At 48.1% G+C, this 16,957-nt stretch overlaps 6 protein-coding genes across 7 annotated transcripts; 3 read left to right on the forward strand and 3 right to left on the reverse strand.

Moving 5' to 3' along the window:
- Window positions 1–902: 902 nt before the first annotated feature.
- On the forward strand, window positions 903–1,503 carry FOIG_12083 (uncharacterized protein). The gene has a single exon (XM_031212809.1). The coding sequence runs from the start codon at window positions 1,034–1,036 to the stop codon at window positions 1,400–1,402; it is 369 nt and encodes a 122-aa protein (XP_031057687.1). The 5' UTR covers window positions 903–1,033; the 3' UTR covers window positions 1,403–1,503.
- Window positions 1,504–4,923: 3,420 nt separating this feature from the next.
- On the forward strand, window positions 4,924–5,865 carry FOIG_12084 (uncharacterized protein; the record flags this gene model as incomplete). Its single annotated transcript, XM_031212810.1, has 2 exons — window positions 4,924–4,967; window positions 5,025–5,865. The coding sequence occupies 2 exons, from the start codon at window positions 4,924–4,926 to the stop codon at window positions 5,863–5,865; spliced, it is 885 nt and encodes a 294-aa protein (XP_031057688.1).
- A 3,228-nt stretch (window positions 5,866–9,093) lies between these two features.
- Window positions 9,094–10,639, forward strand: FOIG_12085 (uncharacterized protein; the record flags this gene model as incomplete). The annotated part of the gene is made up of 3 exons (XM_031212811.1): window positions 9,094–9,377; window positions 9,431–9,789; window positions 9,840–10,639. 3 exons carry the CDS (start codon window positions 9,094–9,096, stop codon window positions 10,637–10,639), a joined length of 1,443 nt encoding a protein of 480 aa, XP_031057689.1.
- An 854-nt stretch (window positions 10,640–11,493) lies between these two features.
- FOIG_12086 (uncharacterized protein) lies at window positions 11,494–12,129 on the reverse strand (the record flags this gene model as incomplete). The annotated part of the gene is made up of 1 exon (XM_031212812.1): window positions 11,494–12,129. One exon carries the CDS (start codon window positions 12,127–12,129, stop codon window positions 11,494–11,496), a length of 636 nt encoding a protein of 211 aa, XP_031057690.1.
- A 33-nt stretch (window positions 12,130–12,162) lies between these two features.
- Window positions 12,163–12,562, reverse strand: FOIG_12087 (uncharacterized protein; the record flags this gene model as incomplete). The annotated part of the gene is made up of 3 exons (XM_031212813.1): window positions 12,163–12,223; window positions 12,277–12,330; window positions 12,384–12,562. 3 exons carry the CDS (start codon window positions 12,560–12,562, stop codon window positions 12,163–12,165), a joined length of 294 nt encoding a protein of 97 aa, XP_031057691.1.
- Window positions 12,563–13,936: 1,374 nt separating this feature from the next.
- On the reverse strand, window positions 13,937–16,667 carry FOIG_12088 (uncharacterized protein). 2 transcript variants are annotated; one of them, XM_031212814.1, is made up of 5 exons: window positions 16,111–16,667; window positions 15,543–16,061; window positions 14,827–15,488; window positions 14,258–14,759; window positions 13,937–14,202 (listed from the first exon to the last, which is right to left on the reverse strand). In XM_031212814.1, the coding sequence occupies exons 1-5, from the start codon at window positions 16,603–16,605 to the stop codon at window positions 14,161–14,163; spliced, it is 2,220 nt and encodes a 739-aa protein (XP_031057692.1). In that variant the 5' UTR covers window positions 16,606–16,667; the 3' UTR covers window positions 13,937–14,160. The 2 variants fall into 2 exon arrangements, with proteins under 2 accessions (XP_031057692.1, XP_031057693.1); XM_031212815.1 differs by having other exon boundaries at window positions 15,543–16,667.
- Window positions 16,668–16,957: the final 290 nt, after the last annotated feature.

The raw sequence follows: 16,957 nt of genomic DNA on the forward strand, positions 1-16,957 counted from the left end.
TTCAGACCTTGGCTAGCCGGATCACGCATACTGAACTTCGACGACAACAACTGGGTGAGCGTCCTAGAAGAATTGCTCATGCTGCATCCAGCCTTTACCCTTGTGGAGTGATCAAACCCAGCTCTGCAAAGTACAGTGACGCTAGTCCTCGACGATGGCTATTCTAGTTGCCGACTTGGCTGGATCAACCTCTCATGCTCCACTATCACAACATAATCCCACTGTATATGGCTTCAACGAGAGGCACAACAGATTCGATCGACCATGCGCAACAAAACGCCACGACAGGTGTTTTGACATATTGGCCGATGGCAACATAGAGTCAAATCAGTGACTCTTATCACCCCCGGCCCGTTGATATTGAACTGTTCAAGCCACACAGGAACAAGTGAGATGAACCAGATCGTCCAATATTGGCCTGCCTCGTCCGCACATTCCGGGAAACTGAACCAGCGGAGATGGTGAAGACTGGAACAACTTTGCTGGACGGTGAGGTCTCATCTCGCTGTTTCCCTCAAGTGTCCCTGGGATCCTGCGAGTATACATAAGAAGGGTAAGTTTTTGGCATACAAGAGTCCCACGAAGCAAGGTTGCATCGGCCAATGTATCAATGCACATGTACAGAGCTGGCTTAACCTTTGATCAGCTTGACCAAAATCCTTCCTGGAGATGAAAACTGTGTGCCTCTCTCCTTGTGTGGGGATACTATCTTCAGCAATACTCTCTCATTCGCCTCAGGGATCCTGAAAAGCCGTAAGAGACAAAGAAAGCAGCGCATTGTTGGTTCATGGACTTAATTTGAAACCACCCTAAAGCTCAACGCTCCCTTACTTCAAGCCCCCTCGCAGCCCTACAACAAACAAGATACAACATGCGTTCTCGTATCCAGCCCTGGGAAACGTTGGCCACCGGGCATTGGATCTGCTTAACGCCACTCGAATCCACTCTATACTCTATAGTGCATTAGCTGAATTTTAGGACACAAGTCCCAGGAAGAAGGCACACGACAGCCGCGGCAAAGGACTTTCCCACCATGTATCGACTTCTGTCCCCCAAGAAGCGCCCCGACCGTGAGGTTGAAGCATGCTGTATCCTTTCCAAAGATGTCGACACGCCAGGACCCAAGAACTTGGTTCGAGCCCTCGAGGACTACAAACTGGAACAGGATCAATCCTTCGAAGACTGGGTCAAAACCATCTTGATACTGCTCGCCCCAAACATGGTAGAGAGCACCGTGCTCATTGTAAGCGAAAGGGGCGCAATGCATGTTTTCAAGAACAACCCATATATAATAGCCGATGCCATCCTTGACGGTGTGTATCAAGTTGCATCATCACCGAAGCATCGAGTCGTGAACAGGGTACTCTCGGGGATATATGAGCGAAAGGAGTCTCAATCTTGACTTGAGAGATCCTCCCACATTATTTGCAGGCAACGAGGAGGGGTATATATAAACGGCGAACTGTAAGACATTTGTTTAGCCACAAAGTACATGGTATCCATCCTCCATATCTGGTGATTTCGCCACGCATTGTTCTTATATGAACATGCACTCAATAACATCACAACCCTCGTCAACACAGGAATGCCTCACTTGCGATATTTGCATTCTGCATCATACGTGGATCAAAACGTCGATGCTTTTAGAAAGGCCGACAATATATCAGTCTAACTCAGGAGGGAAACCCAATCGGCGATGGTGGTGAGGGTCTCCTTGCAGGGGGAGGCAAAACGTACGAAACAACACCGGTTTGTCTACTTGGCTTTGGGGTTAGCATCATTCCTCTCCTGAATTCAGCAGACCGCCTCATAGTCTCACATCGCCGCTGGCAGAAGGGAACCTCATACCCCTCAAGAGCAGAAATGCACCAAGAACAAATGCCCCAACCAGAGAAGCAGGGATGAATCAGATTTGACCGAGGAGAAGCAGGGCACCTCGAAGAGGACTGGCAAGTGATAATCTCGCTATACTCACCCAGCTGATAGTGCACATCCCACCACCGTAAAGGGCATTCAGGAAAAGTCTTCCCATAGCTTGCTATGACCGCTCAGTATTGATAAGCTCGCATACATGTGGAATCAGAAGCCACTAAGTACATGGCTACTGGCAAGTATTCAGTTCTCAGTCAAGAAGAGACTCTATTCGCTTGTTCGCCCAACGCCGCCATAGCGGTAGTGGAGTGCTTCATCGCTGACTGAGATGATGTATAGAGCAACTGGTGTGATGCTTCGTCAAGAGTCTGTTGGGGAACCTTTCGAATACTGACAGAAAACTTGTGTGAGTATAGCCAAAGCCAAGGTCTGCCTGCCCGAGTCTTATCGCTCTGGCACGAATCTTGGTGCTTAAGAGAAGCCTTGTCGACACATCCTCTAATCTTCCAGATTTTCTGGGTCTAAGAATGTGATCAACAAGAGGATGCTCTCAAGATCCCCGTTTCGCAATAAGATGGTGAGCGTAGTCCAATGGCAACAAGTTCACAGGGCTTTCGAGACTCAGGGGTAAGGGCGCCCGCGTTGATTCCGTTAAAAAGAGCGCAACAAACCGCCGATCTGCATTCGAACCAGAATGGTGATGCTACAGCAGTTTATTGAGACTGAACTGGACTTGAGATACGCTGGGCTCTCGGTGGTGGGCTTGGAACGACGCAAACGGAGTATTGGTGTTAAGGGGGGAACGGTCTTCTGATGGCATTCTTCTCTTGGATCAGCGGAGCGGTTCGGTCTGATGGGGCTGAAGCTTGGGAAGAACTAAATTCCCTATCTATGATCTGAGATGAGCTTTGAAGGGTGGTTTTATGTAAGCCTGCGAAGACATCGTTGCGGCAGGGACTTCGAGGGTCATGGGGGATCGCCGACCTTGATCATAGGGGCAGTGTACCAATACTAGCTATTCAGACAGCGCAGGTCAGCGGTAATGCAAATGGAAGGGTCAAAAAATAGAAACTTAGTGGAATCCTGGCTGCCCAGCGTGAGAAGAATGCAAATCGAGCCCGCTGTTTACTAGCTGCCGTCAAGTACTTCCGACAATGAGAGAGGTGTTCGCGCGGGTAAGTCATTTTACTGCTCTAAGTGCGACTTTGAGAGCAAGGACGAGTAGTAAAAGGTCCCTGATGGAGTAGTGACGTTGATAACCAAGAGTGCATGTCGGCATAAGAGCGCTCAACCCCTGAGCTTCTTTGACCTCAAAACTATCATTGGCTGTTGTCATCGACTTGTCAAGGTCACAGGCAAGTTTAAAAACAGTAGCCTCATGGGAATGTCCCTGCCTCAAACGGTCAAGAGTTCCGAACTAGATCAGCCCCTGAGGGTGTCGAGACAGAGCTGGAGCGCCGCCGCGGTTCTAAAGAAGCCCACGAAACGGACTTTTCTTCCACTGGGAGCAGTTAAGGTGGTGCTTTAGTGATCTTCAAGGTCCAAGGGACTGTCTGTGTCTAACTCAGGGGCGGTCCATGGCGATTCGGCGCTTCGCCAAGGAGCTCGTTTCCTGGGGCGCGCTCCTCTCCCCATAAGACCTATTGCTCCCCCAGAAGAGTGCTTAGAGATCAATAAGAGTTGAAATGACCAATGGCGAGGAAGGGAAACCTCTTTGCAGTTGCCGTGTTAATCAAGATGGCGTTCTAGCGAGTTTGGTGCTGGTTAGGGCAGTGCTGCTGAAGGGTCTGTAGCGTTCTTGTCAGCAAGGTGGGATCAACGAGGGTAGCACAGTTGAAAAGACATACAACTTGTCAAACAAAGGCTCTTGAGAAACTCAAAGATGTGGGAGGAAGTCAATGAAGTATGATCCATCAGCTTGCGAGCTATACCTGGTTGGAATGGAACACAGCGATCTTCGACAAAGTGCTTCAAGACTTGTAGCGTCGGAGAGTTTTCTAGCTGGACAATGGGCACTATGAAAGGGGAAAATGGGAGCTGTGGTAAGCTGAAACATCCCAGTTGCCGACTTGGTAAGGTCAGATGTCTCCCAGTGGCTAATGGTTCGCTAAAGAAGGTCAAGGGGCCAAGTGTCGAATCACCTCTGACGAGTTCCAATGCTTTGATGGTGTGTTTGGCGAAGCAACGTGATCGATCCGAGGACTGGAAGCGCGCTAAGCATTGAAAAGATCGTCAGAGCCTTGAGGTAGTCAGTTACTGCGTACTAGTTGGAGATATTAGACGGGAAAGGCCAGTCAGGGGTTGGAGTATAAATACATACACGGTGTTCATGGTTATGACTCTGGTGAAGAGAGTGACAATATGCATAATTTGAAGGGTGAGGCGCGTGTAACACTTGTCGGATGTTAGCTTTGTCAACGTCACTCGAAGGCAACGATGCACAGTCGAGTCATGGATGGGCATGTTTTGTTCCCTAGCGACACAGAGGTAAAGGGATGATAATGGTGGGTCAAGAAGAACATTTTGAAGGGACGACGAGCTGCGGATGATGTTTGGGAGACGGGGTGGTAAGATATGTTGGAGTGTATGGAGGGGGATAATAACAGAGAGCACACATACATATTCCCGTGAGGAAATGGGTCTTATAGCCAAGCACTCAGTGCTCATGCAGGATAGTTTTAGGGGACCAGATAACTGAATTGCAGAAGAGTAGCGTATGAGTGTCTGGATTAGGAGGCCAATGACGTTTCGTTAGTGTGGTGTGCCTTGTAAAAAAGGTCACCCGGGCACCGAAGCCTTTTTCGTCACACGTCAAATCGCACTACTCGCACGTATATCAAAACATTTCTCTCGCGTTCGAGCTTCTTCCCCTCTCTCCTCTCTTCACCTTCAAAACATTCTTCGACTTCCGCTCCAAGTCAACCTTCTCCACGTTTCTGCCCGAACAAACAAAACGTGAGTGTCCTTTTCACTTCTGCGTATTCTTTATTTCTTTTCGTGTGCTAAAGTTGACTTAGATTACTATCTTCACTCCAAAGCGGAGCAACCACCATGCAGGAGGAACCTGGACCTGCAGAGCGACTGATTGGCGAAGGGTAAGTTGACACTTCTATCGACTCACTTTAAGGAGAACTGATAACAGATGTTCATAGCGCCAAGATTGCCATCTACTTTGGCGCAATGGATGGAGGTGAAATTGGCCCTACGGTTGAGTTCGTCCACGCCGAGGCAGTTCATCTCACGTGCCCTGAATTCCTCAAGAGAGTCACTAAATGGGGCATCATATCGCTTCCATTCGCTCCCGCGGACACCATCAACGCCATGGTGCGTTTCTTCTACACTGGAAGAATCCCATTTCATGACGTACACAAGTTCACTCTCCGCCAGGACGTCGAAGAGGCTTATGATCTTGCAATCCATGTCTATTCTCAGGCTGTCTACAGCGACATTACCAAGATGAAAGATCAGGCCACCGAGTATATGACGAGCCTCTTTCCGTACATGGAGCCCACCCTCATGCTGGCCTACACCTACAGTGTCCTTGAACCCCTGTATCCCGAGCTCAACTTTAAGTGGGTTGAAGTCCAAGCGAGACTTGTGAGCAATTACGAACCCAACGACAGACTCATGGAGGTCGTGGAGGCTGAGCGTCAGGCGGATGTGCAACGCTTCAAGGAGTCTATCGCCCGCCGGGAGAACGCCTGGGTCAAGATCAACGGGGATGGCCAGGAGGAGGAGTCTAGTGAGGAGTCCGGTGAGGAAACCGAGGTCGAGGAAGCAACCGAAGTCGAGAGTGATGAAGCAGCTGAAGGTGAATCTGAGGTTGAAGAAACCGAGGCTGAAGACACCGAAGCTGAAGAGACTGGGGTTGCGACCGAGGCTGGGACAGACGATGAGTCCTATGACAGCAATGGAAAGCTCAGAATCGTCGGAGACGATGGCCTCATCAACCTCGACCTGGCCAACTACCCACCCGGTGTTTACCGCTGGTAAGCTGCAATGGTATCTAACGACGGACCAGTTCTGGAACGATGGACAACGGAAATGTAACGATGAACACGATGTAACGATGGACATGTAATGATGGTTGCAACAGGACTGGCTGGCAAAGTGGGGACGGAGTTGTCAGTGTTTGACCACGAGGGGATGTGGGAAGGAGTCTTACCCATGTAATATTAGCTGAGAGTATCCCCCGAATACAGTCCATCTATGACCTTATATATCTTCCCCAAGCTAATGTTTTGTTCGTGAGAATTCCTCACAGAGTCTTTATGCGGACTCAAAGGAGGCGAGGCAGTGCATGGTTCCAATCTTCAACTGCTGGGATCTGTTTCGCCACAACGGGTACAGATTTGCAGTCATGCACCAGCGCTACCGCGTGGAGGTTGAAGGCCTTGATCTTCCCTCTTCTTTTACATTTACAGAAGACCACAGAGATCCTGTATCATTTCAAGAAGATGTAACAGTCACAACACGTTGGTCCGCTGTGACACTTCTTTCAAAACATGATTAAAACGCACAAAGGGAGTTCGGACATCATACATATCAATCCACTTGTAACTGCTCGATTGCGAGAGGGGGATGCATTTGAAGGTGACGATGCCTACGATAAATTACTAACCTATCGACTAAAACCCTTGTTTGCCATTTCTGCGAGGCGGAAGCTTAGGCCGTTGTACCTGTCAAGTGCATGGCTGGAGCCTACTGGTCAACCCTAAAATCATGCAGGAGAAAGACGTCCAGTCACAACAAGCGGTCCACATTAATTTGATGATTGAAATAACACAAGAATGATACATTATGTCTTGATCGCAAAATACTTTTGCATTTCTACGGTCTCAGCTACTTAATAGGGCAGAGAACTTCCAGCATCACATACTTATTCACCAAGGCTAGACGTTTGCACATCCATAATAGGGAGACTATGGTTGCCTCAGCTCAAATCTCTACTGAACTAAGTTGATTAGAGCTTGCGGAATTACATAAGTTTGTGAGTCTAGGCAGAAACAGATTCGGAGCAGATGAAGTGAGTGTTTGGGAATGCTGCACGTGACTACCCTCTTCTTGGGTGTCAACAACCCGTCAGGGGCAACCACAAGACACAAAAGGTTTGCCTGAGGCAACCCACCCGTGATTTCTACTGAAAATAATGCTTTAATTTGAGACATTTAGTAACGACTGTTGCTGCAATTCTCTTGAAGCTCCGTCCATTGTTCATTGGATCCACAAAGAAAAGGGGCGCGGGATAGTCAACCCAAGACCGTAGCCAGCAATCAAAAGCGCTCTTCAATTAAGGTAGGTAGACAGGCTCATAAGCTATGGTGCTTGGAGAATATCATGTTGGATTGCATGTGTCTGCTGCAGCTGTACGCAGGAGCCTGCGTCATCTGAGAGAGCAACGATGATAGCTGTACGTTGTCAATGCAGTGTCAACAACGCTGAGAGTGGCTAGTTGTCACTTGGATGGCACTATATGATGCAGTCCTATGAATGTAGGTCGCCCGTGGAGTGACGCGCTGGAAGTGAATGATCAGGCTAGACGGCTCAAATGCCAGGTTTTGCTACGCCCAAGCAGGGCTTCTCGAGAGCCACGCATACATAGAATTGCACCAGGCTCGCTCTACTTACCAGCGATAAGAACAAGAAATAAAGTGAACATTAGAGAATATTGTTATCCGCAGAGGCATCGGACGTTGGCATCTCTAACAAGAATAAAGGCTGGCTGGTTAAGGCGTCGTCTAGAGGAGTGTTCAACTTATTCTGCCGAACAAAAGGAAAGTCTTGCAAGTAACTTTGGCCTGTTTGGTGACTGAAAGTCTTTTCCTTCGCGTCCCAAATATTTCACGCCATCATAAACGCGTGATTGGCCCGCAGTCTGTTTGTTTGCTTGCCGTTTGCTCGAGGTCCACGTCATGTTTGCCAGACAGTGACTCCCCTTTACCCATAATATTTTGTTCCACTTACTTTCTTCATCTATTTCTTTCTACTCAACCGACTGGGTTCCATTTCTTCCATCTTGTAATCACGAGCATCACCAACTTCTCTCCTCTCCTGAACTTTCTCATACCAGTCTTACATATCTCCATCACTGCATATGGTGAAACGCAACAATTTGTCACCATCGCCCTTGGGCACACCAAAGTTGAGAATGCCAAGCTGGTTAGGCTTTTGGAGGTCGAAGTTGCCTGGTGATGATCCCTATCATGTGGCCCATGTGATTGTAAACTCCATTCGTCGAGATCGTGAAGCGTTTGTCGAACCCTCCTTTCGCCAGTATGGAGATAGAAGGCCAGCTGCTCAATTATCCTTGCGCCAGAATAACTCGAGAAGGCGCCAGTATGGACACACAAACAAGGACCGAAATCGAGAAGGTTATGGGGAGCACCATGATCTCCATACTATATGACCGTATTGTTCGACTTGAGAGATAGCAGGAGAAATCACAAGAAACTCTTGACCGCCTGCAGTAAAAGCAGACTAAAGATTGTCGTGGCAATGAGTCGAATATGGATGATGGAAAAAACAGGTATAAGTTTAATATATGCGCTCAGAATGAAGAGTGTCAGTGCGTCATATATAATCTCGCCCCTCGCTTATATGGTCGGTTGATATTGGAAAAAATTCATTGTCTTGAAAATCGCTATCAAAATTTCTGTATGTTTGGTGATCTACTGGAAACAGGTATTATATAGCTATAAAATGTGAGCCAGCTGCTATGTTGTTTGGAAGTGAGTGAATCTGGAGGTCGAGGGCATAATATAGATAATAAAAGACAGGCTTTTGATTTTTGAGACAATAGAAGAAAGTGTAAAGAATTGATATAGATTACTAGAGGACAAGGCGCAATAAGTTTTCAGTGTACTGCCATGGCTGTTCTGCTCTAGGCAGTCATTAGGCTAAGTTTGTTTCTCAAGTTGTCAGTGATTTTCAAATCATGTCAGGGGTTACTGGCTGACACCATGCCATAGTGGGCTTAGCGCCACCCAAACCGTAACCCTGTCCTAGTCAACAGGGGTCTTCGGGCGAGCTTAGTTCGTGCGAGGTCAAGTTCGTACGAATTTCTTAGTGAAGACCGAGAAGGAATATACCAGCACAGTTCCGTTTTACACACGCAACACTTGCCCGTATTCCTCAGCCTCGCACGAAATTCGGTCCTTCTAAGCTTATCTCAATTCAGCGAAAAGTCCTTCAAATTAATATATAAGACAACGACTTCTTACCATGAATCTCTTTCTTTGCCTCCTCCTTATCCCAATTGTTCTCCTAACAATTCGAGTCAGAAGTATCGGTTCAGCTTTCTCTTCTACCTACTACCGCGCCAAGTCCTTTATTAATGATATCTCTGGAAAGATGCACTCCTCTACCATCTCCGACTCACCAGAGCTCGAGAGCAACAAGCCAAACGAGAACAATGACCGCGTCCCCCCTAATGGAGGAGCAAGAGCCTGGGCTTGTGTGGCTGGCTCGTTCTTGTTGCAGTTTTGCTCCGTTGGTTACGTCAACGCGTGAGTTCGATCTCTCTCCATCGTGGAAACAACCCATTGATCTTTGATATTAGATGCGGCATGTTTCAGTTGTACTACTCGGAAGTCATGTTCAAGGACCAGTCGTCATCAGCCTTGGCTTGGATCACCACTCTTCAGATCTTCATGCTCTTCATGTTCGGCCCCGCTGTTGGCAAGATGATCGACGTCTATGGCTGCCGCAAGACACTACTGCCCTTCAGTATCATGGCTGTTTTCTCCGTCTGCATGCTGAGCATTTGCACAAAGTACTGGCAAGTTATGCTTACCCAGGGTGTCACCTTTGGTCTGGCCGCTGCTGGTCTGTCTCTTCCTGCCATGGCAACAGCCACTCAATGGTTCTCGACAAAGAAGGGCTTGGCTGTCGGTATTGTTTCCGCTGGGAGCAGTTTAGGTAAGATAAGAATGCAGTATCCTCCTTGGAATTGGCTAACATGAATCCAGGCGGCGTGATATACCCCTGCATGATCCCTAGACTCATTGAAGAAGTCGGCTTTGCGACTGCCGTTCGTTGGACTGCACTCTTGCAAGGAATCCTCTTAGTCATCGCCAATGCTCTCTGCACTTCCCCTTTCCCACCTCCCGGCATAGTCTCGCGACCAGCCAAGAAAGAGAAAGAGAACGTTCCCAGCGGTGGAATCAACGGATTCAAGAGAGGACCTTGGGTGTTCTTCATCCTAGGCTGCTTCTTCACCATGTGGGGTCTCTTCGCACCCCTGAACTACCTCCCGGAGATGGCCTCACTTCATGGATACAAAGGCTTCGCTGTGTATACCTTAGCCATCGCCAACGCCGGTTCACTATTTGGTCGAGTCGTGCCTGGTTGGATCAGTGACAAGATCGGCCACTTCAACACCATGGTCATGGTGACTGGTTTCTCTGGAGCTCTCGTCCTGGCTTTTTGGCTTCCCCTCGAGTTTCACACCTCTAAAGGTGGCATCATCGTCTTCGCCCTGCTCTTTGGGTTCGCCAGCGGCGGTTTCGTCAGTCTGGGCCCTCCATGCGTTGTTTCCCTTGCCGAAGACCGGGTTGATGAGATCGGGTTCAAGCTGGGAGGCTTTTGTCTGGCCATTGCCCTGGGCGCTCTGACTGGGCTCCCCATCGAAGGGGCCATCAAAGACCGGGAAGGGGACAGGTTTACTGGGTTGATGTGCTTTGCGGGTGCGTCTATGCTTCTCGGAAGCTTCTGTATGGCGACCGCTCGAGTGCTCAAGGGTGGCGCTCAACTCTGCAAGAAGATCTAGTTGGGGATGCCGGAAGATTATGGCACGGCAAGAGTTACGATTTCTAGTAAAAGCAGATGACGAGTATTCTAGTAGATAGATTATTAATGATAATCACTTTATACCTAAAAGAGTTCACGGTGATTGCCCATGGAAACCTCGCATAATTATTGGGGTAGTTATTGGGGGGTGAACACGCCCTCAGGTCCACTTAACTAGAGAATCACCTCATTCTTGACACTATCAACACTAATGCTTCCTGGAAGTGTACATGGGATAACATGTTATTTTTTTATAAGCCTCATTGATCTATTTTATTGAAAGTTAATCAGATTTATCAAAATCTAATGATAGTCACTTGAAGTTACAGCTTTAGTCACTATCTACAATGGATCCTACCTAGATCAAAATGTCACACCATTGAGTCATAAATGTATCCCAGGGTGTCTATTGGGGTAACCTATCTATCCTATGGTGCTATGACGCAAGAACCAGACCATGCATTAGACCCCATATAAGCCTACCAGCAACCCTTGTTATTAGTACAATTCCCAAATCTGTCATATGGTTGGAATGTAGTTCAAAGAACGGACACTCCGGGTTTGTTATTACCATAGTTCCCAGTCTGGTGGACTTTCGAAGCTGGCAACCTTGTGTTTGGGTTTTGAGGATGATTTGTAACCCTTGAAGTTCACGATCTAGAGGTCACTATATCTTGGCGGCGGTATAAAGATATATATGCTATCGGGCCGGGTATGAAGCTGAAATCCGTTGAAGGCAGCTCTGGCAACTTAATGGTTTGTGAGGAGGCAGATACACCAGAACATTGGACTTTGACTTGACCTGAACAAAGCAGCCAATAGTTCCATCCTGGATCAGGGTGTATATTCCAGGTGCATGCGCGAAGTCTGCTTTTCTCGAGATGACTTTCTCTGACCTTGAATGGGATTAGCATTCGAAATCGTTTCAGTAACAGATCCAGCAGCTTTACAGTGGACCCTGATCTCCTCAAGGGTTGACCTTAGTAGTAGTGATGAGGGGTAGGAAGGGAAGGGCAAGTCAGGGAAGCGGAGGCCGTTGATTGCACCAAGAAGGCCGTCGATCAGGGGATCGCCAGTTTGGTGTCCGAACCCTCTGCGGTCATGATGCATAGCCATTGGGTAGGTGGAGGTGAAACGGCGAGTCACGTAGTCTTGAACATAGCACTGATTTCGCTGGTACCATTCGCCCTGAGCCATGAAATTGATCATGATCCTGGTAAGGGAAATCATGTCTCCATACGCCTCCATGTGGGCCAGAGCCAGACCGGCAAGTTCAAGAAGATTGAAAGATGTTGCTTGAGCATTGATTGCTAGAGCATCGGTGAACTCCTGCTCCAATCTCTCCTCATGGGGCAAAGGCTCGCAAGAAACCATCTTGTAGTTGGGGCCGGGGGCCCTTAGGTAGTGAGTGATGATTCGAGCCTGACGGGGAGAAGCACCAGGCCACTGGAGGATACCGCCCTCAAACATTACAGCGAACATGGGGTGGCGGCCAACAACAAATCAGGGCAAGAGGACGTCGCCGTGGGGGAAGCGGATGGTGACGGTGACATGGGTAGTAGGGCTAAGCTTGATTGTCAGTAATGATCAGTGAAGCGAGATGACACAGATACATACAGACGCTGGCCCATGGCAACGATGGAAGCATCCTTGGAAGATCCGGCACCAGGACTAAAGTCAATTGTCAGTAAGCAAACAATACAAGAGACGAGACTGATACATACAGAGGTTGACCCATAACCGTGAGGGAAGCATTCTTAGAAGAGCTATTGGCTTCAACGAGCTGCTCCTCGGATGGACCCTTAATCTCGAGTCTGTCAGACTTGACGAGATTCATAGCCCACTTGTCCCAGCGAGACTCCCTTTTAGAAGGCTGCTTGCTGCTGTCGTGGTTGTTAGACATGGTGACTGCTTTCGATCTTTGATTTTCTTGTCGCAGGGGAAGCAGGTTGCCGAGTCTGTGGAGGAGTGTGGTAAGAAAGAGGAAAAGAAGGGAAAGTTACGGGTAAAAATAAAAGGATCCGAGCCTCTTGTGTAACGCAGACGCACAGTCTTGCTCCTTGGCCCTCTTCTTATTGTGAGACTGAGCGCGCTGTGGTGGGCCTGACGACTGCAGCTCCACTTGGAGATGTGACTACCCGCTGGACCACTCCCTTGTCAGCGGTGAGTCTCCTTTGTAACTCGCAGCTTTTGGTTTGAATGGTTACTGTAGTAATCTGCTTTGAGAACAACCATTTTTGCCTTCAAACAGTTTCCTTTCGGTCAGAGCCTCAAACAAAAGTCACCAAACACTTTTCAATACAAGTCGATATCAGATAATTCACAAAGAACCTTGGCTAGTAGGAGCATATCAAAGCCAGAAAGCAATGAAACTAAGCTGTCATGATGATAGAAATACACTGAAGGTCGTTCTGCAGCCGATGCTTCAAGAATCAAAATGACTTCACGATCCCCTATGCCAAACCTTATTTTATGTTCGTCATTCGTTGACTACCCTGCCACCAAGCAGATCAACATTCGAATAATGAGAAGGGAGATTCACCGGGAACCTTCGGGCTCGACTCCGATATTGTATTCCCTTTGCTTTGACGAAACTTCGGATCGCGTGCAAGTGCTGCTACAGCATTTCCTCACTACATTTTTCACCACCTCAGGGACCAGATGTGCCCTGCGGTCTCCTCAGAACTCTAGACGACTAATATGAACTAAATGAAGGACAAAACATAACGATAATCGCTTTACCATCCTTGATCCTCTGTCACCCGCGCGCTTTCATGTATTGCCCAGCCCCTGAATCCAGGAAAACTGACTCAGGCCTGCCATACATCTAGATATGTTCCCTAGATACCTTCATTGGCCAAGTTGAGAGTCACCAGCTTTGTATGATCTGTAGATGTGCTCAGGTGACGGTAGCTGAATTCAATGGTGAGTAACAGATGAACCAGTGCAAGGCCGATACCGGTGAAGAGTTCCTAAGTCATTAAATTTGTTACCAGGCGACTGGCAGAACCGAAACACATATATTTGTCTTTAAATTTGAGCTAAAACCTGCATACAGATGCTCAAGAACGTGGAGTGTTCCGTCCCAGTGCTAAGTACTGATGAATGATCAGCATAACAACCCGCCTTCTGTATACAGTCAGGCCATATCAGACCTCGAACGGTGTCTCACGCAACATGATATCAAGTTTCTTGTAAATTGCTTGTAGAGTTTACTTGGCCTTTACTGACAGATTCGCATAGGAGTTTTCCTGCATCGTACGCCGAAGTTCCCCAGCCTCGAAATCCTGCAAACAAGTCTACAATCATAAGCATTGACTTCGTGATCTTCAAGAACAGATGGAGTCATGAATATCTATTAGAAGGGCCAATAACACATTAATGTATCAATGGGACTCGAATTCAGCCATCCGTTCACTAAGGGATCCTCCTATAGATTATACAGAACGTCTCCTCAGGGTTGCCAATTTTTGTTTCAGGCAGGCAGAACTGCGTTGACATTCAATACGGACCAGGAGCTGCAGGGTCAATGTTCCAAAATCCCTAGTTCATCTTGTCAGTGGTGGTGCGTCTTCCAGAGAGATGCAAGTTCACGTACCCAGTCAAACATAATGTCAGGTTCCAGCATTTCTATGCTCCCCAGCGCTGTGAAGTCAGGCAATGAAGCTGATGATGCAAATTCTCGGGAAATTGGCATATGGGGCAGCAGTGCTGGGCTCGACTCAGTGGCAGAAGAGCCTAGTCCTTGAGTCGTTTCGTTCACCGAGAAGTCAGTCCGTGCAGCCTGGAATAGCGTCACCGGCAAGTGTCTTGAGGTAGATTTGGCGAGGCAGTTTGAGATGATATGGTTCATCGCGTTCCACATTGGTGTTACTTCTCGACCCCTCGTGTGCATAGTCTTCTTCAATGCGTCTAACGCTCGTGACCGTAGTGCTTGTCGGTTGGGAACGTCGAAGTCGGGCATGTCAAGCTCGGAGACAATATGCATGATAGGCTGGAAACATGCATGGCCACCAATATGCCACTCAAACCGCTGGGCGTCCTTATCATCTGGCATCGTGTTCAGGCTTTCGATGAGGTTGACGGATTTCTCTAACATTCTGAAAGTATGAATTAGCCTTGGTTCCTGTTAAAGAGAGCTGCAGTGCCTTTTCGGGTCAAACGTACATTTGTCGGACTTCAGGGGTAATCACAAACTCCCGGTACTGTTTTGGCGTTCGCAACCAGAAGATAGACCAGCACCGCCATTCAACTACCGTTGCAAGTCCAATTGCCATTCGTTGCTCCGGAATCTGTGGATTGCAGTATTGTAAATAATGTGCTTGGAAGTGATCGACCATTTCATCCACCATGCCTCTGACTTCATCGAATAACGACCGAAGCTTGACGACTGGGTTCGTGTCATCATGGTTCTTGGCTTGTGATTTAGTCGTCCTTTCAAGTTTGTAAGTGCCTCGGACGATTCGTCTGAAACAGTGGTGACCATACAGACGGATCAAGTGAACTGTCATGTCGGTAAACCCAGCCTGTGTAGATGTGCCGTCGAACCCCCCCTCAACGAGATTTTCATCCGATATGTTTCTTGGAAGGAAGGTGGTGAAGTCATCGTCTGATATAGTCGGCTCTTGACCCCTGCTTTCTGCAGAGCGATAGTCGAGGTGGCATATCTGATGCCACAACCTGCGGCGAATCTCAACTCGAACAACGTCCATGCCCGTGGAAATGAACAGCGAGGGCTCTCTGTGGAGACCCTGAGAGAGCGCCATCTTGTGAGCAAGACCTAAAAGGGCCCAGGTTTTTGCCATGTCATCTTCCCGCGACTGACAGGTCTAAGGGCAAGTTAGCTAGGACGCAACTTTGAAATGGGAGTAGTGCAAACTCACCAGAAGCAGTACAAATGCTTGAAGTACTTCAATGCTTGGTGTAGTCAAGAAGTTCTCTCTCCCCAGACCAATTTGCACGCCATGTTGAAATTGGGAAAGGAGTGCCTCCTTTTCTACAGAAAATTGCAACAATACGTCTTCAGCCGAAAGACTATTGATAGCTGAATAGAAGACAGCCAACGCCAATGGTTCGAAAGTATGAATATCTTCGCCGGAGTGAGTGGCTAGAAACTCTCTATCGTTAGAACTTGAAGCGTTTATGCCGTACGTGTAGTCGATGTACTGGATCAGTCGTCGTTTGAGCGTAGGCTTGTGAACTATTCTAGTCATCGGATCAACGTGAGAGTAAAAGGTGTCAAGTAAAATCAAGCATGTATCTGCTGAAGTAGGTGCCCATATCCTGAGGTCATCCGTCGAAGGTCCTGAAAATGGAAAGGGGGAACCTGAGCGGATTGTCGGCAAGCTTTCTCTCGGTGCATCGCTAGACAGGCCTCCGAGCAGCATCTTGACATCACGAATCTGGAGTCACCTATTAGAGACAGAAGCTCAATTGAGGAAGTTGACTTGCCTCATCAGCCAGGAGAGAGTAGTGAAGAGATGATACCCAGCGAGATTGACCCCCCTGGCCGTCGAGGAGTAAAGCGCCATCGTAACCATCGGTTGACAAGGTTTCCGACTGAGGGTTCTGTGATGAACCCAGTCCCTGATGCTTTGGATGTAGATGCTCCGGATTGGAAGTTGTATCAGCCGGATGTTGTGGGATGGCAGGGCCACCGCTGAGGGCGCTCTCAAGAAGTTGCTCCAACCGTTCGAGGCGACTCCTAATATCGTCCTGACCAGTTTGTCGGTTGCTTCTTGACACTCGGTTCCCACTAAGGCGAGAGGACTGTGAAGTTGATTGGGGGCTGGTGTAAGTGCAAACACGGTTTCCTTTCTTACACGGTGAACAAACTGGCTGTGCGTGATCACACTTGACTTTCCGATGGCGGCAGGTCAGACAAGCTGTGATGACACGCTTTCGGTTGGGTTGATTGGCTTCGGTAGCACCGGGCTGAGATTCCATCGCTGAAACTGAGGTAGTTGTGGCTAGAAGACCAATTGATATGACATGAAGCCAATAGTGAGATGGGTACTGAGTGAAAAGAGGTGAGTGGTGGGGAATAAGACGCGCTTATGGCCTGAGCGTTAAAAAAGCGTCTACCGATTTCAGCTGACAAGCAAAGGTTACTTACTATTGGCTCCACTAACGAGGATGTCTGTTACCCTGAATCTTACAGTATGTATCCTAGCTCACAAGCAAGGTTTGCCTCGTGGTCACTAGCATAATTATTGGTGTTGTAAAACTTATCGTATATAAATAAGGGATATGGGTTCAACATGTTAACAGCCAAACATGCTCTATGGAAGTTTGGACC

This window comes from Fusarium odoratissimum (genome assembly GCF_000260195.1).
Source record: "Fusarium odoratissimum NRRL 54006 unplaced genomic scaffold supercont1.24, whole genome shotgun sequence".
NCBI lineage: Eukaryota > Fungi > Ascomycota > Sordariomycetes > Hypocreales > Nectriaceae > Fusarium > Fusarium odoratissimum.